This window comes from Neomonachus schauinslandi, chromosome 5 (genome assembly GCF_002201575.2).
Source record: "Neomonachus schauinslandi chromosome 5, ASM220157v2, whole genome shotgun sequence".
Classification (NCBI taxonomy): domain Eukaryota; kingdom Metazoa; phylum Chordata; class Mammalia; order Carnivora; family Phocidae; genus Neomonachus; species Neomonachus schauinslandi.
Window position 1 is genome coordinate 85,817,298 of NC_058407.1, and position 25,184 is coordinate 85,842,481.

The following is a 25,184-nucleotide window of genomic DNA, read 5'->3' on the forward strand; positions in this document are numbered from 1 at the left end:
TGTAATATACAGAATTGTTGAGTCATTATGTTGTATACCTGAAACTAATGTAACATTATACGTCAATTAAATTTCAACTTTAAAAAATTTCTGGCTGGGGGCGCCTGGGTGGCTCAGTTGTTGGGCATCAGCCTTCGGCTCGGGTCGTGATCCCGGGGTCCTGGGATCGAGCCCCGCATGGGGCTCCCTGCTCAGGAGGGAGTCTGCTTCTCCCTCACCTCTGCCCCTCCTCCCCTACTCATGCTCTCGCTCTCTCAAATAAATAAATTCAAAAAACAAAACAAGATAAAAGATTCCCATGTTAAAAAAAAAAGTGATTTAATTGGGTTTTGGTACACAGGATGTAAGGATAAGCAGTTGTCTTACTATACTCAAATTTTTTAACACAATCAACTTGAACCATTGATCATTCTTTACCACCATTTGGCAGCTGGTACGTATATCAAGTAGTATCTGTTTCTACCAGGCCTTAGGTGGAATTACTGCAGCTCGCCGCTTGTTCCCAAAGCACCCAGGATCCTGCTCTTGCTCAAGCCGACTCTCAAGGAATTTATAAACTCTTCATTGGAAGTGAAATGATAAACTCATCTTTATGTGTAGCAACTTCACCTAGATTTTCAAAGAAAGTATGTAAATTGCATTCACCAGTCTTCTACCTTAAATCATTTCCACTATAAATTCCTCTAACTCGGGGCGCCTGGGTGGCTCAGTTGGTTTCAACTCAGATCATGATCTCAGGGTCCTGAGATCAAGCCCCACTACGCACGCTCTCTCATAAGTAAGTAAAAATCTTTTTTTTTTTAAAGAAAAAAATAAATTCCTCTAACTCATGATACCTGCCTTGGCTGTCTGATAAGCAGCCCAATATAAATCATTCAAAGCTTAATTCAGCTCTCCCCAAACCCTGTCCATCTTGCAGTCTTTCCCATCACTACTGAAGCTGGCAGTTCTAGCCTTCCAATATTTCATGCCAAAGTAACCTGGAGACATTCTTAACTCCCATACCACATCTGAAGCCTCAGCAAACCTACCTCCAAATGGATTTCCAAGTTCCAACTTGTTACCACCACGCATTCTGGTTCCAGATTATACTTACGGCCTTTTAAATGCTCATCCAGCCTCTGTCTTTGCTCCCTTATAGTCAATTCTTCAGTCATTAGAATGACCCCTTAAAAACAATGCAGAACATAACTTTTCTCTGCTCAGATCCTTCCAATGGCTTCCCCTCCCCTCAAAGATAAAATTACTTTTTAATGTTTTTTAATGTCTTGCTAAATGCAGCATCACCAATACCTGCAGTCATGCTAGGACAACGTAAGAAACGAATGTATATTTGAATAAATGATCTTGCCTCAAGGGTTTCTATACTTGCTCTTCTCTCTGCCAGGAATGCTCATCCCTCAGATACCTGCATGGCTTCCCACTCAGCTCCTCCAAGGCTTTGCTCAAGTATCACCCATCAATAGGACTTAATGAACTATCCTACTTAAATTGCATCACAAATTCTCTATCCCTCCCTCCATTTTGTTTTCCTTCATAGTAAATTATACCACCTCACTCCCTCTTGTTCTAGTATTACTCATTTACATATTGCCTGTCATCTCCCATCCACACACTTTTAAGTTCCATGAGATCAAGAACATTTATTTTGTTCACTGCTGAACCCCTAGTATCCAGAGCAGCGCCTTACACTTTCAGAGACTCTAAGATTCTGCGTTCCATTAATATTTTATTAAATCTGAAGGCTAACAGTTAACTTCAAGACATCCCTAGTACAACAGCAACAAACTTCTTTGCTAGAAATACTTGTCCTAACATCTCCAGTATAAATACCTAAAGACTTCCATCTTAGGCCACACAACTACCTTAAAAACTAGTAAGTTACGATTAAACAGGTAACTATTTTTAAAAACTGCCTTAAAAATATCTTTAAAAGTGCCTAATCACATCCCAGAAATCTTTTCTATTTAATAAATCTCAAGTAATGATCTGGAATAATAATCTTAAGTCCGAAGAGTTCAGATAATTTTGTGCCCCCACTACCTACTTAAAATACAAATAGAAAACAGAAAAAATGTGATCACTAGATAAGAAGAAAATGTAAATATTTAGAGTATTTATCGTTCCATTTCAAAATCATTATGCTGAGTGAAAGCCAAATACCATAGAGTACATTCTGTATGATTCTATTTATTTAAATTTCAGAAAATGCACACCAATCTACATTAAGAGACTATAGCTCAGTGGTTGGCTGGGCTGGGCTGCAGAGGACACGCTACAGACAAGGAAGAGGCAACTTATGGGTGGCAATAGAAATGTGTCTTAAGGATGCCTGGGTGGCTCAGTTGGTTGAGCGACTGCCTTCGGCTCAGGTCATGATCCCAGGGTCCTGGGATCGAGTCCCACATTGGGGGTCCCTGCTCTGCAGGGAGCCTGCTTCTCCCTCTCCCACTCCCCCTGCTTGTGTTCCCTCTCTTGCTGTGTCTCTGTCAAATAAATAAAATCTTTTAAAAAAAATAAAAATGTGTCTTAATTGTTGTTGATTTCATGGTTATGTGCATCTGTCAAACTCACCTAATTGTACAATTAAAACTGATTCAAAGATAAAATACTTACTGAAGTTAATAAGATGAAAATGAGCTTATTTTTGTGATTACACGATTGGAGAGCTTATTCCCCAAGAATAATCAGAAAGATGAAGGAACTTATATGAGATTTCTTCCAATGACAAGAAAGGATGCATCTAGAGTGGGTTTAACGGGATGAGAAGATATAGGGGCACCTGGGTGGCTCAGTCATTTAAGACTCTTGATTTCGGCTCAGGTCATGATCTCAGGGTCATAGGACACAGCCCCAAGTTGGGCTCCACGCTCAGCAGGGAGTCTGCTTGTGTCCCCCTCTTTCTGCCCCTCCCCCATGTTTGCATGCTCTAAAATAAATCTTTTTGGGGCGCCTGGGTGGCTCAGTCGTTAAGCGTCTGCCTTCGGTTGAGGCCATGATCTCAGGGTCCTGGGATCGAGCCCGCGGGCTCCCTGCTCAGCGGGGAGCCTGCTTGTCCCTCTCCCACTCCCCCTGCTTGTGTTCCCTCTCTCGCTGTGTCTCCCTCTGTCAAATAAATAAAATCTTTAAAAAAAATAAAAAATAAAATAAATCTTTTTTAAAAAGGGGGGTAAAAAGATATAAAGATTAAGACTGTACTCTTTCAAACCATGCTCATCAAAACAAGGAGTATAAAATCCTATCAAGTAATAACAGCATGCCATTTTACAAATGAAAAAACAGACACAAGGAGTTCAACTTCTCCAAAACCACAAAGTTTTCAGTTGAACTGAGAATCAAACCCAGGAAATTCTCATAACCCACTTTTCCACCTCAGACTGACTAAAATTTAAAGGTTGATAATATTAAGTATTGGTACACTGAAGGGGAAAAACACATTCACATCCAGTTGACAGTTTATGTTGGCAGCACCTTTTCAGGAAAACATTTTGGCAATACCGAAACTTAAAATAGACACAACTCATTTAACTCTTTAAATCAGCTAATCATCCCTCCCAGGAGACTACAATATAGAAATCTCTCCAACTATATTTTCAAGGATGCTGCTGTATTAATCAGCAAATCTGTAAACAATGTGAACCAGTAGGGAATGACTAGATAATTTATGGAACATCATACCTGGCCATAAAAAAGAATAAAGATCTATACAGAGGTCTTGAGTAAAAGCCAAATCCTAGAACTGAGTGTGTAACAATTTAAGAAGCAAGCACAGTAGTAGTTGGGGAAGGATTCAACAAAATATTTATCTGGAGACCAGGAAAGTGTGGTCAGTTGAAAGTGAGGATTTTCACTTTTATCACTATTTCCTACACTATTAATTTCTTCATTTTGGCAATTATAAATAAACTAAAATATATTTTTTAAATACTACTGATGTTGAAGACAAATTTTGAATGAAGTGCTGACTATTCTGAATTACATTTAAATAGAAAACTAGGTATTTTGGTTGATTTAGGGAAGAACATACACAGAGGAGATAAACAGAAACTTAAATAAGTTTCTTAATTTCTATAAAGAATGACATTTATGACACTACACTCTTTTAAAGCTATTATGCAGGTATTAAGAAAATATTTAAATATTAAGAAGATAACCAATTAGGCCCTCTTAATTTATGAAATTCAGGAAGACCTAACCTTTGAATCTTCTGACCTACTCTTCTGCAATGCTCAATGATGTTTATACTAAACTACTTACACTGGGCCCAGCTGTCAAGAGTAAATGCCCACATTTTACAATCTATTATTATTCCCTTGCTACACAGTCTCTAAGAAAACTGTTTTTCTAAAAGGAAAAAGGCCCAAAATGTAATAATCTTATGTAAGACATATTAGGCATAAATGAATTCCTGAAATGGTTTTAATAGGAACATATAAGTGCTTGGCAATTTCTTAATTCCTAAGATTTGTAATGCAGAGATTTTTCTTTAGCAAAAGCATATAAATACTGAAGAGGAAAATAGGTCCTTTGGGGGACAATGCTCTGGGACCATGCAAAATATTAAATAAAGAAATCAAATACTGGGTAACTCCTTCAAAGTAGTGTTATTACTTAAAAATGTTACTCATAGCACTGGGTGTTATACACAACTGACTACTGAACACTACATCTGAAACTAAGTATATACTATACATTGGCTAATTGGATTTAAATTTTTTAAAATGTTATTCATATCATAAATTGAGGTCTTACTATAAAAAAAAAAATGGAGCTCTACCAAAAACTAAATTGAGCCCTTTAATAAACCCAAAATGGTTAATTACAATTGAATATGTAACACCAATAATCCTTTGAGAATGTTCAGACAAACTGAAGTATAGCTCCCTTTGTAGGTCCATAAATAAAGGTACATAAACATTACCACAGTGTGGCTTAAGCCAGGTTGTTTCAACCCTACTGGTGTTTTATGGACATAATTCTCCAAAATATGTTCCTGTAACAAGTACTCACCTATAACACTCTTTCAACAAACGGACTATTTTATAAACTATTTTGTGCCATGGATCATGCTAGGGACTGGCTACGGCAGAAACACTGAAAACGACTTTACAGTGGTATTACAGTGTACATTTCTTTCTTCTCACACATTGCAAAAAGCAGTTTGGTATAGTGAAAAGAATACTGACCTAGAAAAAAAATGTGGTAATTACTGCTGTAGCTACTTACAACTCCTTTTTAATTTTCAGGGTAATAGAACCATGTATTATACACTATGCAAACCTGATTCAGAAAATAAATTGGACTATGTAAATATTTTAAGTTTTTTTTAATTAAAAATAAAAATACAGTATTTCATTACATTTTTAAGGCTCCCGAGGCTCATAACCACCATTAGAAATGACAAAATACTCTTAACCTAAAAAGAAAAAAAAAAAATGCTGCAGACCCTTATTTATATTAAAGCTGTTGGGGCGCCTGATTGGCACAGTCGGTTAAGCATTCAACTCAGTTTCGGCTCAGGCTGTGATCGGGGTGGTGATGAGGGTCGCGAGATCGAGCCCCACGTCTGGCTCTGCGTTCAGCGCAGTCTGTTTCAGACTCTCTCTCCTACTCCCTGCCCCTCCCCACCAAATAAACAAATAAATCTTTAAAAAATACTAATATAAAACTGTTAGTGCTGGAATTATAAAATCCTCCACCAAGTCACAGATTCTTTAAGAATTAAAAAAAAGGGGGTGCCTGGGGCTCAGTCGTTGGGCATCTGCCTTCGGCTCAGGTCATGATACCTGGGTCCTGGGATCAAGCCCCACATCGGGCTCCCTGCTCAGCGGGAAGCCTGCTTCTCCCTCTCCCACTCCCCCTCCTTGTGTTCCCTCTCTCACTGTCTCTGTGTCAAATAAAATGAAATCTTAAAAAGAAAAAAAAGAATTTAAAAAAATGTACAAAATTTTCTAATAAATTTTATCCTTTTAAGAAATAGTCTCTACATCTTCTGGAAGAATATTTTTCATTTTCAAAATGTACCATTACCTCTCCCAAAAAACCCAAAACATTCAGGGTGCCTGGCTCAGTCGGTGGAGCATGCAACCCTTGATCTCAGGATTTTGAGTTCAAGCCCCGTGATGGGTTGTAGAGATTACTTAAAAATAAAGTCTTAAAACAAAACTCCAAACATTCAAATGATATACAGGATTTAACTGCCTTTCTAAGAAAGACTATATGTTTATTAGCATTTCCTTGTAGGTCTGCAACCCTAGGCCTTGTTTTACAGATAAATATCAGTTTTTCATACTGAGAAGCTACCTAAACTAAGAATTTGTTTGCCTTTTAAAGAACTCTGCAGAGGTATTAAAGACTTAAAAAAAAAAAATTAAGCATATAGAAAGCCCCCACCAACTATTTTACAGACTTCAACCATATTTTCCCATTTTAAATTTTATCTGAGTATCTAATCCTTCTGTTAATCATATATATTAAAACAAGAATTCAAATAGCAAACGATAAAAGATGTTTTAAATAACTGTGGCAAATTCTAATCCTTTTAAGAGTACTTGTATATTTAAAACATTTTATTAAGGTGTGAAAGGGAAAAAAGTTTTACAGTCAAAGATTTACTGACATGATTATCAATGCTTTCAATCAGAGTAAAACAAATCTTAAAATATGCATTGAGAAGTAATTACTCTTCATCTTAATTTCCTTTCATCTGAAATTCAGAAGTCATGTGTGTCCACTTTAGGGAAGATTTATATAGGAAAAAGTTTATTAGAAAAATAAACAACTTTAAATTTTACAGTATTTTCCACTTCCAAAATTCTTTTATATAGAGGAGATGTGCCTTATGATTTAAATATAATCTTGATTTACAAAATCTCATTTAGTCCTAAAGATACAAAAACACAAATGGTGAAATGTTGGTAACTATTAAGAAATTCAATGTAAATTTTTTTTAAAAACACCATTTGTTGCAGGTACCTAATACAGCAATATTTACTGAAAAGTATAAATGACTTTCACTGAAATTTACTGTACTGGCTTATTACCAAAATTAGTACTGTAAGATTAAAATGTAGATTAATTTGTGTGGCCTAGGTGTGTTTTTTCAAAAATTTTATCGACTATACCAGGAACTGGCAAATTTTTCCTTAAAAGGTCAGAGACGAAGTATTTTGGGTTTGCAGGCCTTCTGTTCTCACTACTCAGCTCTGCCACTACAGGGAGAAAGCAGTCACAGACAACGCGGACATGAATGGATATGCCTGTGGGCTGCAGTTTGCCTGCTGCTGAACTATACAATGGATTCTGAATAAGAGACTGATAATTTCAGGTGCCATATTCCAAATACGTCATATATGGGGGTTAGGAGGAAGAATATAAATGGTAAACATCACTAAATGAACTATTTTTGGTTAAAATTTTCACACTTATTTCCCAATCTTAATTGCATGTGTGTATACATGTATATATACAAGTTATAAAACTATTTCGTTTTAATTCCATATTCTTTTTGGTGTGTTAATATATAGTATCAGACCAAAGTCAGATAAGCAGCAAAGTACCATGAGTGATTGAGTACTCAGAGGCTAGCTAATCAATAACCATGAAATTTGATTCTGACATCTAAATATTTCCAAACCATGAAAAAACTAATTTATTTGCTGTGCCGTTAAAGAAAATATGAGATGTGTATTTCAGATGTCGTTTTAAAATTTAATTGAATTGTTACAATTTTGAAGCTAAATGTGATTTGCTTTGTTTTATTAGAAAAAATACTCAGGCAAGGTCTACAATCATCGGTCAATTAAGAATGACTTACAAGAACATGAGGCAATAAAATAAAAAATACAGGTACAAACTATATATCTGAAACACTTCTATTTGGCAATTTTATAACAAATCAAAATTTTAAAAGAACAAAGGAGATTGCAGATTACTTCGTAGATACAGAATAAAGCAATTGATGAAGTGCTTAAGCAAAAGAAAACAAAAAAAAAGTAAAACACACTGCTTTTCTTTTCTTTTCAAAAATAAAATCACATTTGCTACAGATCAAATGGATAATACCCTTATTAAACAACCATTCCAGAATGTCTTCTAGTAGCAGTGCTTTTATTTGCACTTCATTTAATTTTATATGACTCATTTCATGTATATAGCTCTTTACCCCACTGTTAACGAATAAAGTCTCCCATAATTTTTATTCTTTTTAAAATTTTTTAAAGTAAATGAGAAATGACTTATGTATCATGGAACCTTTCCCATTTTGGAACCAAAGGCTTAATTCTATATTTTTGTCTATTCTTTAAAAAATTTAGTGTAAAAATTGCTGGTTTTTATATCACTGTAGTAAAGTGAAAACTCCTCAATCAGGAGTATTTTCTGCAGTTTGACTGCATATAACCACATATACTTTACAATATGTCCTTCCAACAGTAAGGAAATAATTGATTTCACGGTCACTGTCAGAAATGAGTGCCATAATTCTATTATGGGTATAGGTCCTCCCTCAAAGACTTTCTGGAAGGATGTTCAATGTGTTTTGTTCTTATAGATATTAACAGTAGTACATAGTCCCTTAAGTCTGCAAAGACATTTATTGTTAAAGAAGGTGCTTTATTAACAATTCCTCTGGCAGCACTAGTGAATTACAATATCCTTCAATATTATTTCTACCCATAATATATACATTTAACTTTCATGCCTCTAGAAAAACATCTACAGTACATTTCATAATATAAAAATATATTACAAATCTGCTGAATTATTTACAAGCAATGTTCTATTATCTCTATGCAACATTTGTTTGATACAATACTAACAAGTTACACATATTTCCATTTCTGTAAGTTAAAAAAAATCCATATGGCTTCTTGCTTACCAAGCAAGAAAGTGATTTTATTTTCCTTTTCAAAACCAACTTTGGTGCATAAAGGATTCAGTTTGAAAAAACTTAAAAAAAAAAAATACAATTTTTCTTACGTTAAGAAAAAACAACTCATAAACCAAATGCTTTCCTCAGAAAAAAAAAATTAGAGGCTTATATAGGTTAAAATGAAAATATGAGGATTATTCAAATAATTTGAAATAGAGGTTTTTCAAAAACCGTTTAACAGATTAGTTAGTTATATAGGTAAATATTAACATACTGTACTCCATGAGAAAACCCTAGTCCTGAAAAGGGAGCCACCAGACATACTGCAACACTCTTTAACAGAAATTTTCAGCCCTAATTCGATAGACGAATTTTTAGTTGATTGCAAATGTCGTTCACTGTTTGCTTAAATACAAATTGAACACTTTTCTTATCAGAGTTCTGCAAAAGAACACAAATGGCAACCAATCACATCTATTTATCATAATTGAAAGGTAAATTATCTCTTGATAATTTTCATTGTCTAAATATTTCCTAATATGACTTCAAATCAATAGACACTGTCAAGACAAATATCCTTACAGTGCTTTTGGTATTTTTAAGGGCACATGTTGTAATTGTTTTCTTTCCAATATAAACTACTGTAATCGCTAAAAGGGGGGAAAAAAAGCAGCTTAAAGCAGCAAGCATGCAAAGCCTTTAAGAAGCTGTTCCACTAAGTTGCCAGAAAAGTGTTTGCTCAGTCTCCCACAGTACCATTCCATGAAAATGTGGATATACAGTAATATATTAATATATTCCACAGAAGAGCCTACTTCATTCACAGAATGTTTACACTAAGCATAAATATTATTCTAAATACTGGATTTAAGAAAAAAAAAGGAAAGGGGTTGACTCTAATGTGCAACTTTTACTAAACCCATTGTCAGTGACTAAGACTGCAGGTGTCCCCGCTTGTTTGCTTTTTATGTATTTATTTATTTTTTACCTCTTCAACCTCTTCTGCGGCATTGTTCTAAAAAAAGAGAAAAGGAATATTCTTTTATTCAACTGAATCAAAACACATTAAGTATTACAAAAGAGACATTAAAAACATTAAATAAGATATAGGCAATGTGATAATCATTGATCATTAAAATTTATTTCCAAAGCATTCACACTTTAATGGATGCAAACTCAGTTACCTAATACAGCTTTTTAATAAATCCTTTTTATGTAACCTGATTCTGAAAGAGATTCTCATGCTTAACACATGCACTTTAACCAACTAGGACTTTAAAACTGATGCTTAAATCTTAAATAAATTATGTTCTTTTTAGTTTCATTTTGAAGTTAGTATGTTTTTGGAAGGTTTGTCATGGTTTCATTTTGAGATGTGTATAAGCCACAAAGTAATTCTCCTAAAACAAGTTAGAACAAATGCTTTTTTACCTCATTTCACAAGTTTTCAAAATCAAAACCCAGACCTTGCTCACATGTTACACCACAGCAAATGTAGCCACTTCTATTAATCTGTACCACTTTAGGAAAGACTCAATTCTAATTTCCAGAACAGTAGAAGCATGAAAGTTTAAACTCAAAATTAAATGTTAAGACCCGGGCAGGGATTGGAGGAGGGGGGTGAAATACAGTTGAAGAAAATTAACTCCACAGATGCATTTAATATGTCTTAAGAACATGTTCATTACCCAAAAATGAAATCCGTAAGAACTGTAGATGTACACTTTTGAGAACATGCAATGGAATTCCTACACCCTTTTGGACAGTAGTTCTGCACCTGAATGCTTTTTTTTTTTTTTAAGTCACTAAAAATATTCACTAAAATATCTAATTCGCTTCCTATATACACAAGAATTACAAAAATAAGCTGGTCTGTGAAAAAGGAAGACCCTTAGAGAGGGGGAAGTAGAATGCAGGGCAGAAACACAGAAGTTAGTCTGAATCTTATAATTAAGATTCATGCCCCTTTGTCAACCCTCTGCATAAGGGATGTTTACAACCAGTTCTAATAGCAGGGTGGCTTTCCCAAAATATCACTCTTTTAGAATGCTAATTTTAATTACTACCTTCAAAGAGTAAGCAGAAATAAACCCTAAATTAAGTACCAGTAAATAAAGAATATTCAATTATTTTCTTATAAAGAGAAAGGTAAATCGTTACTTTCCTGTATTTTTGGTAGTGGATTTTCTTCAATCTTCTCCTTTAAGGTAATTTCACTATTTACTACACTAGTTAACCTCTTGTTAATACAGTTCATCCCACAAAAAAACAAGTTTTTACGGTACTTATTATTAGCACCTTCATCAGAAGACATTTAAAATAAATTTGGGAGGGGAGTAGGGAAAACTCAAGAGTCTCAATGTTTCCACATGGCAAGGCCCATTATGTTAAAATTTCATTCTCAGAAGATATCTCCAATTATAAGAAATCCTATTATACTGAATAACATTCCAAAAATTGAGTCATAGAATGAACAGAACCTTCAAAGTGTTTAACTGCTTCAGAATTTGGCATAGATCACGGTCTCTTTATGACAGCTAAAATTCATATTTGGGATTATCAATTATTATATTCTATCTTATATTCTTATTCAACCTATCCCTATGCAAAATACATATCAAATTAAAACTGATTTTAAAAACACAGGAAGTTTGCTCATGAAGAGTGCTTTTTAGCATTTTCACCACTTTCTGAATCACCCTAGTATATGTCATCTGGATGGAGGCAGTAAGGAGAGTTCAGTCACATACTATCTGTGTAACCTTGGGCAAGCTACTTAAACTCTTGCCTCAGTTTTCCAATCTGTAAAACAGAGATAGTAACACCTACTTCACAGGCTGCTGTGAGGATGAAGTATATGTAAAGCACCTAGCAAAGTGACTCAGCACATAGTCAGAAATGTTGGTCTCTTCTCCTTCCCCCCCCTATACCTTCATAAGCACAGCACACTAAAACAAAGGTCAGATCAGAAAGTTATTAGCAATGTGAACACTGAGCTACCTCTTAAAAACAAACACAACAATATTTAAACTGCTCTACTAAAAAGTTTGGGTGGAGTATAAGTTTAAAGATTCAACCATTTATGGTATTTTAGGGCACATGGGATATATTCCCAGACCCACAGAAGTCTGGTATTATAGAAAGAATTATATACTTAAACAAAAGGCACTTATTTTCAAAATACTATATATATTACAATCTAAGCTACATAAGATAAATCGGGAAGTAAAGTGGCATATAAACTTTACCAAAATATTATCTTTCTGGATCCTACAAATTTATAAACGTTTGTGATGGAATTTCCATATACAAAGCTCCAGAAAGCAAACTATGCTTGGTACTGAAATTCAGTACTTAAAAATAAGTCCTAACCTTATATCCAAAATTTAGGGAGATTTAAGATTACAATTCAAAAAGTAAAACATCAAATCAAGAATTAAATTACCTGTATATGTTTGGATCCAAAAGCAAGGCAGTATCTTTGGGTAGCTTTGATAAATGAACTACTTTAGTTTTTAATTGATGTCGTTCACTTTCATTCACCCACACGTCAGGCAGACTAGGTAAAAAACAAGTCATAAATGAAATAACATTAATCTTAAGCTTACTCTTCATATAACTTCACATTACCCAGACTTTTCTGCTGGGTTAACAAGCTTTTCAGGAGCCAAGAACAGCAATGGGATGCAGAGTCTCAGCTAAAAAATGGCAGTGAAATTTCAGGCATGAATTTGGGAATGAGTTAGGAATTTCTGGTGGCAAAGCCACATCAAACTTGGAAACATGCATTATAAAACACTCTTAAATTCACGGAGTAAAATTCATATTTGAGCTTGACTTGATGACATTTTGACAATGAGCCGCTTTTTATTTTTTATTGAATTACAGTTGACTTACAATGTTATATTAGTTTCAGGTGTACTACATATTAAATTCAACAATTCTACATTACTCTGTCACCATATCACATTATTATAGTACTACTGACTATATTCCTTATGCTGACACCAAGGTTTGTTTGGTTTTTTTTTTTAAGATTTTATTTATTCATTCGAGACACAGAGATACAGAGAGAGCAAGAGCATGAGCAGGGGAAGAGGCAGAGGGAGAAGGAGAAACAGGCTCCCCGCCGAGCCAGGAGCCGGACGCGGGGCTCGATCCCAGGACCCTGGGATCATGACCCGAGCCAAAGGCAGACGCCCAACCATCTGAGCCACCCAGGCGCCCCTGACACCAAGTTTTTTAATGAAGAAATAAACAAACACTCCACTAGATTAAAACCCATGTAAAAAATTGCAAGTGATCAAATCCTGAATTCAAAGAAAGCTAATCCTACCAGGAAATTCAAATAAAAGCATTCTGATATTTGGACTGATCAATTTCCAAAATACTAAGAATACACATATATTTCAATATATCTTAAAGGAACTATGTTTTTAACCTTAATATAAAAAGAGCTCTTACAAATCAGTATGAAACAGGTGAATACTCATTGGGGAAAAAGGGACAGGGGAGACAAAGGACACAAACCCAAAAATTCACCAAAGATTAAAAAGTTTAAAAGTTATATGTAATCATAGAAATACAAAATTTGTGATAATAATCAATGTATTAATAGTAAGCCAGAGAAATAAGTTCTCTAATGTAGTAGGTGGGATTATAATTGGCACAAACTTTCAGGAAGGCAATGTGTATCGAAAACCATGAACATTTTGCAGTTTGCGTATTGATTTTAATAGCTCTTAACAGTAGAGAAAAATGGGTAACTTTAATGTTTCAGCTAAAAAGGAGCTCATTAAATAAATTTTACAAAGCCATTTCAAAATATTTTACAGTAGCATTTCCACAAAACCTGGGTGGGGAGGGGGGAAAGTGGTGGAAAATATGTTCTACATTAATGGCAGTTTGATAGTCACAGATCTAAAAAAAAAAAAAGCTAGATTTCTTTACCAATATGCTAGCATGTATTGTAAACTCCCAAATCTATTTAAGAACTCTTAATTCATGGGGCACCAGTGACTCAGTCTGTTGAGCATCTGACTCTTGATTTCGGCTCAGGTCATGATCTCAGGGTTTTGAGATAAAGCCCCACGCCGGGCTCCACACCCAACATGGAGCCTGCTTAGTTTTCTCTCTCTCCCTCGGCCCCTCTTTCCCCCCCCCCCTCCCTTCTCTTAAAAAAAAAAAAAGAGTAAGAACTCTTAATTCACATCACATTCATTAACATCTCCTTAGAATGAGAAAATATTATAGAAAGGTATTTAATAACAAAGACAAATGTTAACCACATACTACTGATTTCTGAAAAACCAAGGACACATGAGATTCCATCCACTTAACTTTATTCTATCCTTGGTAGTTTTTTATTTTATCCAAAACTTCTATGATACACTTTCATTACCTTTTCTAACAAGAAAAAAAAATTTTTAATTTAAAGATAAAAGGAAAACTAAACATGAAATGTCTGATTAAGGGATGCCTGGGTGGCTCAGGTGGTTAAACATCTGTCCTCAGCTCAGGTCATGATCCCAGGATCCTGGGATGGAGCCCCACCATCAGGCCCTCTGCTCAGTGGGGAGCCTGCTACTCCCTTGCTCTCTGCCCCTCCCCGCTTGTGCGCACGCGCTCTCTCTCTCTCTGTTAAATAAATAACAATCTCTGGGGAAAAAAAAGAAAGAAAGAAAAGAAAGAAACGTCTAATTAAGGAGCATGTGGGCCAGAAAAACATAACTTGCTAGAAAACTAGCCAACTGATTTTTCTTCAAAATACCTTGTGTGGTAGAAAACATTTAGAAATTTTTCAAATAAACGATTCAAACAAAGGCACAACTAAGGCTGCTTGCATACTACCTAAGGGTCACTGAAAAATCCTAAAAATAATCACATAATCACATCCTAAAAATGATGCTATTTCAACTTTTATTAAAAACAGTAAAAAAGGAGCGCCTGGGTGGCTCAGTCGTTAAGCGTCTGCCTTCGGCTCAGGTCATGATCCCAGGGTCCTGGGATCGAGCCCCGCATCGGGCTCCCTGCTCAGCGGGAAGCCTGCTTCTCCCTCTCCCACTCCCCCTGCTTGTGTTCCCTCTCCCGCCGTGTCTCTCTCTGTCAAATAAATAAATAAAATCTTTAAAAAAAAAAAAAAAACACAAAAAAACCCCACAAAACAGTAAAAAAGCTAGTTGTAAAGCTTATACCTTGACCAAGATACTCTAAGAGCTTTCACAGATTATCTTTTTAATACTGACAAGTCAAAATGTTTTGCAGTTTAATTTCTGTAATTCTTTTATGATATTCAAATCCAGTAACAAGTAATTTTTTAGTATAAAATTTTAATAAAAATAAGAGTCTATTCATTATACACAGTATTCCAAATACTTACATGTCTTCAGGCATCCAATGAAGCAAAAGTTTTATCTTTCCAGAATCCTCTTTTCTCTTAGCTATTACCTAGTAATGATATAAAAGAGATCATAAAAATGATTTGTAGAACATTATTTTAATATATCAATAAAAAGCACTTTTGATCCTAATCAAGATTTTTTAAGTGTTCATATCCTAGACCATTTATTACTACAATATTTTGTTCTGACCTGCTTTGAGAAGCGTCACCTTTGATAATGTATTTTCACAAAAAAAGAGAAAAAAGGAGTTGAAGTTTTGCATTGCCAAATACTAACACCATGTTAATTTTATTAAGGGACTGAAAATGCTATTTATTTTACTATCAATTAAAGTCTAAAGATCAGCTAGACTGCCAGCCAAAAATCCGTATTGGCTGGAATATTCTTTTTTTTTCTAAAGATTTTATTTGTTTATTTGACAGAGAGAGACACAGCGAGAGAGGGAACACAAGCAAGGGGAGTGGGAGAGGGAGAAGCAGGCTTCCCGCAGAGCAGGGAGCCTGATGCGGGGCTCGATCCCACCCTGGGATCATGACCTGAGCCGAAGGCAGACACTTAACGACTGAGCCACCCAGGCGCCCCTGGCTGGAATATTCTTGAAGAACAAGTAAAAGAGTAAAGAAAAAATAACAACAGCTGAGATAGGAAAAGTCTCTAATTTATGACTAAGATATTTATTGTTTGCTTGGATGTTTCTGTTTGCTGGTTGGTCTGTGTTATTTTAAATGAAACATTAGCCGATCAGTGTTTAGGTTCAGTTATAAGGAATCTACAGATCAAAGTTAAATGGTGGATCAACTGAATAAAAAGACCAAATAATATAAAACGTAAAAAAGGCAACATACTTGACATTCATTACCAGATTCTGAAAATTTAAGGAAATGCTTAAATAACTGACCAAAACTGTTATTTTATAACTCTTACAACTTCCATATTAACAAAATTAGCACTTTAGTGTTCTCATAATCTAAATCTCAGTATTTTTACCAAGTTTAAGCAGCAGCCACCTCAAACTATATTAGAACTAAGTAAAAACAGCACTTTATAAAAAAATACCTCTATTCCCATTATTTAAAAACCAACACTAACTCTAGACTTGGCAATGAGATTAATTTAAGAGCCCCAAAACAGATCTGAAGATGTTGAAACAAAATACCTATACAAAAAAATAAGACATGAAAACAATGCAAACCAACCAAGCACAGCAAGCCAACTAACTGGTAACTAGGATTCTGCTGACCTCTTCTGGAGAAGGCTCAAAAGAAAACGTTTCAATTAAAGAAGTAAGACAAATTAGGCCAACTGCACAGTATGTACCTCACAACCTATTTTTCTGCAAACTGTTTCATTATCAGTATGGTTATTTCCTGTAATTGCTTATTTGGTTGCTAGGAAACTTAAATTTGCAGTTAATATTGAATAGTCTGCCTACTAAAAGAAGTGATTCAGGGCGCCTGGGTGGCTCAGTTGTCGGGTGTCTGCCTTCAGCTCGGGTCATGATCCTGGGGTCCTGGGATCAGGCCCCGCATCGGGCTCCCTGCTTGGCGGGAAGCCTGCTTCTCCCTCTCCCCACTCCCCCTGCTTGTGTTCCCTCTCTCACTATGTCTCTCTCTGTCAAATAAATAAAATCTTTAAAAAAAAAAAAAAGAAGTGGGGGCGCCTGGGTGGCTCAGTCGTTAAGTGTCTGCCTTCGGCTCAGGTCATGATCCCAGGGTCCTGGGATCGAGCCCCGCATTGGGCTCCCTGCTCAGCGGGAAGCCTGCTTCTCCCTCTCCCATTCCCCCTGCTTGTGTTCCCTCTCTCGCTGTGTTTCTCTCTGTCAAATAAATAAAATCTTTAAAAAAAAAAGAAGAAGTGATTCTATTTAACACATACCACCTCCATCAAAACCTTCCTAGTCATGGAATTTGGGAGGTCCACGTAACCCCCTTCTTTTCTATTGTGTCCAATGAAGTACCTTTTCCCATACTGTTACCTCTTCCTTCCACTTTCCTCAGGAAAAAGCACTCCTCAGATTACACTCTACCTTTGTGGCTCTTCCTCAGTTCAAGGTATTCATGCATCCCTGATGTGACTTCAGGGTGCAAATCACTGTTATTCGTTAGTTTTTTATTGTATGGCAAACATTAAGTATCATGTTCTTAAAACCTCTCAGATATTTTCTACAGCTAAAAAACTGATTTTCATGTTCATAGACGATTTTGACACAGTGAATTAAAAAATTTTTTTTTCCAGACTCCTAATATCACCAGTTTTCAGTTCCTTCATTCTTTTGATCATCTCTGTTCTTCCCATGGTGAACCTAAAGATTTCATCACAAGAAGCTGCTCTAATGGGCGCCTGGGTGGCTCAGTCGTTAAGCGTCTGCCTTCGGCTCAGGTCATGATCCCAGGGTCCTGGGATCGAGTCCCACATCGGGCTCCCTGCTCAGCAGGAAGCCTGCTTCTCCCTCTTCCACTCCCCCTGCTTGTGTTCCTGCTCTCGCTATATCTCTCTCTGTCAAATAAATAAATAAAATCTTTAAAAAAAAAAAAAAAAAAAGCTGCTCTAATGAAAGCATGTGAACATTGGTGCTTCATTTTCAAAACATAAGCTTATTCACCGTCACCATCATTATTCCTTAATATTCATGATACTTGCTCATTACTAAACGATTATTTCACCAGATCTATTGCCCTTTAAAATCAGTGATAAGCCCCAAACCTCATTCCTTACACTTCTTCTCTATTTATACTTAATTCCTAGGTGACCATATCCAGTCTGATTCCTTTAAATACCACTAATATGCTGAAAATGTCCATATTTGTATCTGTAGCCACACCTCTCCTCTGGGCTCAAACTCTTACCTCCATCTGGCTAAGTGAAAGAGGCAATAGATTCTCTATTGAATGTGTCAAAAATTAAGCTCTTGACATTGCCCTCTCCCTCAATCTGCTCTCCCCAAATTCTCTGTTCGATGGCAACTCCATTCTTTTGTCCAGTTGCCCAGGCCAAAAACAGTGGAGTTATCCTTTACTTTCATTATCAAACACAACATCTGATCCATCCATAATTCTGGTCAGTACTTTTTTTTTTTTTAAGATTTTTTTTTTTTTTTTTTTAATTAGAGAGAGAGTACGAGCAGGGGGAGCAGCAGGCAGAAGGAGAGGGAGGAGGAGCCCGATGCGGGGCTCAATCCCAGGACCCTGAGATCGTGACCTGAGCCGAAGGCAGATGCTTAACCGTTTGAGCCACCCATGGTCAGTACTACTTTCTAAAGATATTCAGAATCTAACAATTCTTAGCATCTCCACTGTAACCATTCTGGCCTTTTCTCACCTCAGATACTAAAAGGACTGATCCTCTTTTCCCCAACCTGACCTACATTCTGTTTTCAACACAGAAACCCAAGTGAGCACATTAAAATCCACATGAGAGGAAAGAGATCAGTGAAGTTTTACACTAGAAAACTTTTGAGTGATGGGAATGTTCTATATCTTAACTGTGGCGGCCGGTGGTGGTTTCATAGATCAACTGTCAAAACTCATAAAACTGTGTACTTTAAATGGGTGCAGTTTATATTTATTATACCTCAATAAAAATTACAAAACAAAAAATCACATCAGATCATGGCTACTCAAACTTCTTCAATGGCTTTCAATCACACAAAGAATAAAAACCAAAGTCTTAGTCCAACAAGATTCTCCCCCTATTACCTCTCTGACTTAACTCCTACTCTCTGCCTTCTCGCATACTTGGCATATTTTCAGACATACTTAGCATATTCCTATTTTTCAATTTTATATTTGATTTTCCTTCTAGCTATGACATTCATCCCCCTAATAATTAAATGGCTCATACCCCCACTTCCTGTAAGTTTTTGCAATTTACTACTATTTCATCTTATTTATCATGTCTCTTCCACTAGACACAGTTGTTTTAATGGTTTTGCTCACTGTTGTATCATTAGTACACAGTAGGAGCTCAATATTTAAGTGAATGAACAAACAGGTACTAATGCCATACTTTGGGTCTGGTGACCACATCTTACTTATTGACCTTTGAAAAAAAAACAATTATAGACCTACCAAATCATAAACCTATGTTATCAAACTTCAAAGGAGGATTTCAGGGGTGCCTGGGTGTTCAGTTGGTTAAGCATCTGCCTTCAGCTCGGTCATAATCCCAGGGTTCTGGGATGGAGCCCTGTGTCGGGATCCCTGCTCAGCGAGGAATGTGTTTCTCCCTCTCCCTTTGCCCCTCCGCCCACTTGTGCTCTCTTCTCTTCCTCTCTCAAATAAATAAAATATTTTAAAAATAACAACAACAACAAGGGAGGACTTTAACCATTACTGCTGAACAAGTACCTGATCTTGCTGAATCCCAACAGAATTCCCAATACAGCCATTTTAACTTTGTCTTCTCAAACTCTAATTTTCCTTTCAACCCTTTCATTCTTATTTAGATAACTATATTTCCAATGTTCTTTTTTTAATCCAATGTTCTTTAAAAGAGAATAAATAACGGTGCACCTTTCCTCAAACCCAAACTCACAACACATGCTCCAATCTCAGAAAATGTCCCTTGCTTTCGGTCTAATCTTTACATTTCTTGCCCTTCATTCTGGTCATCATAATCAAAATTGGGAATGTTTCACTGGAAGTATACATAAAAGAAAAAGTGAAAATGCAATGCAATAGAGTTATAGGAGATGGAAAAAATATTCAAACCAGTAGAGAAACTGGTATCAATACTGATTTTTTTAGGCAGCTCTTTCTGCCCACAGGTCCTATCTCCATGCTATACTAAAACCACATTTTTGCACCAATAATAATAATAATAGATCTTCTGTATATAATTCTTGTGCATTCTGACTGATAATAAGAAATAAAACCTAGGGCGGCTGGGTGGCTCAGGTGGTTAAGCGACTGCCTTCGGCTCAGGTCATGATCCTGGAGTCCCTGGATCGAGTCCCGCATCGGGCTCCCTGCTCAGCGGGGAGTCTGCTTTGCCCTCTGACCCTATCCCCTCTCATGTGTTCTCTCTCATTCTCTCTCTCAAATAAATAAATAAAATCTTTAAAAAAAAAAAAGAAGAAATAAAACCTAAATTTAGTATATTTTATATTTCAACAGTCAAAATTAAACAATCCCTTTCTCCAGGGTTTCAAATCACCAAGGTCTGGTCTAAAATTTATCTCTACTAACTTACCTACACCAAAATACACCAATTTAAGGATGACTGGATAATAAAATGGCAAGGGGCATGGGAATAAAGAACAACTCTCTGTTACTTCCTAGCTAACCAAAAATAAAAGTATTTATTGCTTTTTCAAATTTGACACTTGAAATTTGAACTTGATACTGAACATAGTCATTCAAACAAATATACAGATTGCCTACTATGTGTCAAGGCACAATTACAGAAATTTGGGATACATCAGTAGAATAAACAAAAACTCCCTCCTTCACAAATCTTTAATCTGTGGCCGTTATCTTATTTAATTCCAACTTTAGATGTGTTCTGGGGGGTGAGGGGGAAGCATGTAAGCACTTATGGCTATGAGTTAAAAAGAGTCTAATATTCTAATTTTACAAATGAGGAAAGCAGAAAAGACACCTAGTTTAAGGTTAGAGCCTGATCTTCAAATGCCTACAAGCCCAAATGTCACCCCAATATTCCTAAATAGCTCAAACTAAAGGCTAAAATATTCAATTTAATCATCAAAATGTTGAATTGTGGAAAATACAGTTGACTCTTAAACAATGCAGAGGTTAGGACTGCCAACCACCCATATTATCGAAAATCCACGTTTAACTTTTGACTCCCCAAGAACTTTACAACAGTCTATTGATCAGAAGCCTTACTGATAACATAAACAATTAATATATTTTATACATTATATGTATTATATACCATATCTTATAATAAACTAGAAGAAAATATTAAGAAAATCATAAGGAAGAAAAATACATTTACAGTACTTTACTATCTTTATTGAAAAAAAATCTGTGTTCAAAGTGGACCTGTGCAGTTCAAACCCATGTTAAGAGTTAACTGTATTTGCTTTATAACCAACAATACATGTAATTTTTAAAATACTGATAAAGCAGAACTTTTTGTGATTTTGTTAAAATATATTTTCTTAAGATTTTGAGCAGTTTAGAAATATGACTGTGAAAGTCAAAATACATGCTCTTGCAAACCTACATTGATAATTAAAAAAAAACAGTAACAAATACTTACAGTACTATGAAAAACAACACTGTGTCCCTTCCCTAAACTTTCTATATGAGCTGAGAGGTTAAAGCATATGGCTCGATGTCTTATCGCATCCAGTGTTTGTGCATCGAAGAAATCATGTGGTCGTGCTAAAAGTCAATACAAAAAGGTAAAGAATATTTAGAAAAATGTAACAATCTGCCAAGATTTTCCACAAAAATATGTAAGAAGAAGGACTGAAACAATTAACATACGTATCTGGTATTTAAATAAAAAATTTTATTTTGCTTTCAGAACACAGGGTCTACCTGACAAGAAGGATACACAAAAGTAGACTTCCAACTAATGAGTGAATGTGTGTTAACTATGCCCATTGGTGTGTGAGGTTCTAACCTTAGGCCTCATGATTCCACACTACAGCTACTATCTTTTCCATATAATTTCATATTTTATTTCAGTACCTCTCCTGAGCACCAGTCCTGTATTTTCAAAAATCTGATGAGTATCTCATCTATCAATATGCTGAGATCTAATTCACCACAGCCAAATATATAAAATACATGTCATGAATATTCTATATTAACATGTAATCAAAAATTTTCCAAATCTGGGGCACCTGGCTGGCTCAGTTGGAGGAGCAAAGGACTCGATCTCAGGACTGTGAGTTTGAGCTCCACGTTGGGTGTAGAGATTACTTAAATAAATTTAAAAAAAAATTTTTTTTCCAAATCTGAAAAACCTGTAATATTATTTTGGAGTTTTTGGCAAGTATTTTCTTGAATATAAATAACTCTTCTGGGGCGCCTGGGTGGTACAGATGGTTGAGCATCTGACTCAGTTTGGGCTCAGGTCCTGGAACAGCGTCCTGAGATTGAGCCCCATATCAGCTGCACGCTTAGTGGGCAGTCTGCTTGGGATTTGCTCTCCCTCTCCCTCTCAAATAAATAAATATTCAAAGAAAAAAAATAACTAACAACAATCTAAGAAAATTATAAATACAGTTTTCAGTGCCAATGAGTCTGCCAAAATTCTAACTCCCAACTCCACCAGTTATTAGCTGTCTGACTTCGGCAACTGCTTAATCTACTTAACCTGTTTCCTTATTTGTGAAATGAATATACAACAGCTATAGACTATGATTAAGTAAAACAAATGCATATGAAAAATGTCTTAAATCACAAAGTGGTTTATATTAATAAGCTTATACTACTTTTTAAAATAAGTTCACAAATCTGGAGTAAGCAATCTCTTAGTGTAATCACAACAAAACTATACACTGAAGATTTAATTTGGTTTGGTAAGAACATTTTTTAAATTTCTGTTTTCATCCCACTAGTATTATTATAAATTATGCTATTTTTATTCCTAATAAGAATGTTGCTCAAAATAAGGAAAGTGAATTTCATATTTTACAATTGTGGAGCTTACTAATACATGAAAATTTTCAAGATCATCTGTAATTAAAAATTAAATTTTATTGACAATAAATGAAATGGCCTGATTTCCTGGTACAGTCTATTCTGAATTACATGTATGCTGATTTACCACACTATTCTGATTTACTACGTGAGGTGGATTTGCCTCTGCTAATCATGGAGTTCTCAGAACATCTACACAAATCCACCAGAGCTTTTGTGGGAAATGTTTTCACCAGTTGGCATACTCAATAATGAATAGCTATTTTTTCACTGGACTTTTCTTCAAAAGGAAATAAGCAAAACATCAAGTAATAAACTAGCAGAACCCACAAGACTAGGAATGCAACAGTAAATCAGAAAAAAATATTTGACGTTTATGGGGGAAAAAAAAAAAGTCAAAAGGAAAAACAAATCCCCTTCCTATCAGATTTGTGCCTACTGGGGGGAAAAAAAGTGTACTCTACTCTGTCCGTGCTCTCCAAATACGCTTTTTCCTGAGCAGGATAAGCACTTAGAGGAAACAGAGAAACTAGAACAATAGTCTCCAAAGCAGGTCTGTGTCATGATCCCTTAGGGTAAGGGAAGAAAATACTATCACTACTTTTTTTTTCATCTTGATGTTTTTCAGTATACCCTTCTTGGTAACTGCTTTATAATATGTATCAGTAGCATTATCTGTGTGCACTATATAAGCACAGATGTTGGGACTGGGTGCTCAAGCATTTTTTTTTAACTGATGAGCTATACAATCAAAAAACCTTTGGAGACCACAAAAATAAAGACTGTGGCTCAAAACTATACATGTTACCTGATTTCTTTTTGCCTTTTTGGTATGGTATTATGGGTATCTCCCCAAGAATGGTATTATGGCCATGTAAAAGAATATCTTTATTCTTAGGAGATGCATTCTTGTATGTTGGAATCAGGAAAAGAGTATGTATGTAGGGAGATAAATCAAATACGGCATATTCTCTAAATGAAAGATATACAACTATTTATTGTACTATTCTTTCCACTTTAAAGTATGTCAAAATTGTATCAAACAGCAAGAGCTACAGTTCTACTATTTGTTAATATACATTTCACCCAGTTAAGTGAAAATGACCTCTCTGAATTACATGAAGAAGGTACTATCAAAGTGATTTTAGTACACTACTATAGACTTGTATATTTTTAAGGAAGGAATGGAGTGCAATGGCAGCAGCTCTGCCATTCAAACCACAGCACTTAATAGTGGCTACTCACAGTGAAAGGTCTTGGATCTTTTAAAGTTCATATATTCAGGATTATCCTCATTCTCCCCCATAAAAAAGGAAGCAAAAAGGTTTTTTTTTTCACCTACCACAAGACCTCCCTCCCCACCACTCTCCCTACGTAGCCCATTTTATTAGTTAATATTGGAAAAAACATTCTCAAAAGAGGCCAGACTTAAAAGCAGCCACCGGTCCCTCCATTTCTAAGTGAGGACTGGATACTTAACTGAACCGTTCTCCTTAAGAGAACTAGCAAACTGTAGAGGTATTACCAAACAAATAATGTGAAAAAGTCAGTAAGTTTAAATGATTACTATGTATACACTCAGAAGAAAATAATGAGGTTATTAAGTGGAATAGGTGGGAAAGTCATTCTCAGTTTTGAATACCATAATATATATTTAGCAATTTTCTGTGATTGCAGGCTACCCAAATCAATAGTCAAGTAAAATAAACAGATGTCATTTCTGTTTTTACAAAATGGAAGGCAAAAGGAAAATGGATCCATAACCTAAATTCAATAGCCAACTCTGAAAAATACACTTGTTTATTTCAACAAGAAACTTAAAGAGTTTAGAAAAGTTTGTCACCTATGATTTGTTCATTTGTCCACTGCAGCTTTGTAGTAACAAAAAAATGTTAACATTCTAGAGACAAACCTTCTAATCTGGTTTAGTGTCTGGAGTCTCTTCTATAATCAAATCCCAAGAGAAAGGAGGGTACAGTGCAATCTATTTTTTTTTTCTAGTTCACCCTTGCAGTGGACTCCCTTTCAATGACAGCTGCAGTCAATCATACTTCTTCATTTAGGACATATTTATTTGCCAGGTGACACTAAGAACCAGGGCCAGTGCTAGGCTCTGGAGGTTCTAAGTCAATTCCTGCTCCCTGCATTTGTAAGCCTCATCATCTTGTGTTCTATCTTAAATATTGAGGATACATTTCATAATCTGGTAATTGAGCACATAAGAGATGTTACAATAGACTTAAGTACTGAGACACATATTACAAATAGTTTTTGCTATTCACACATACCGCT

General features: G+C 35.5%; 1 protein-coding gene across 2 annotated transcripts in view; it reads right to left on the bottom strand.

Moving 5' to 3' along the window:
- Positions 1-6,934: 6,934 nt before the first annotated feature.
- Positions 6,935-25,184, bottom strand: part of AEBP2 (AE binding protein 2) — a 69,881-nt gene continuing 51,631 nt past the window's right edge. The window contains exons 5-9 of one of the 2 annotated variants that reach the window (XM_021690669.2): positions 21,499-21,623; positions 15,252-15,319; positions 12,318-12,431; positions 9,861-9,887; positions 6,935-9,313 (exon numbers count right to left, since the gene is read on the bottom strand). In XM_021690669.2, coding sequence (XP_021546344.1) covers positions 9,268-9,313; positions 9,861-9,887; positions 12,318-12,431; positions 15,252-15,319; positions 21,499-21,623 — 380 coding nt within the window. In that variant the 3' untranslated portion in view covers positions 6,935-9,267. The remainder of the gene's footprint in view (positions 9,314-9,860; positions 9,888-12,317; positions 12,432-15,251; positions 15,320-21,498; positions 21,624-25,184) is intronic. The other variant, XM_044914915.1, reaches the window with a different exon arrangement.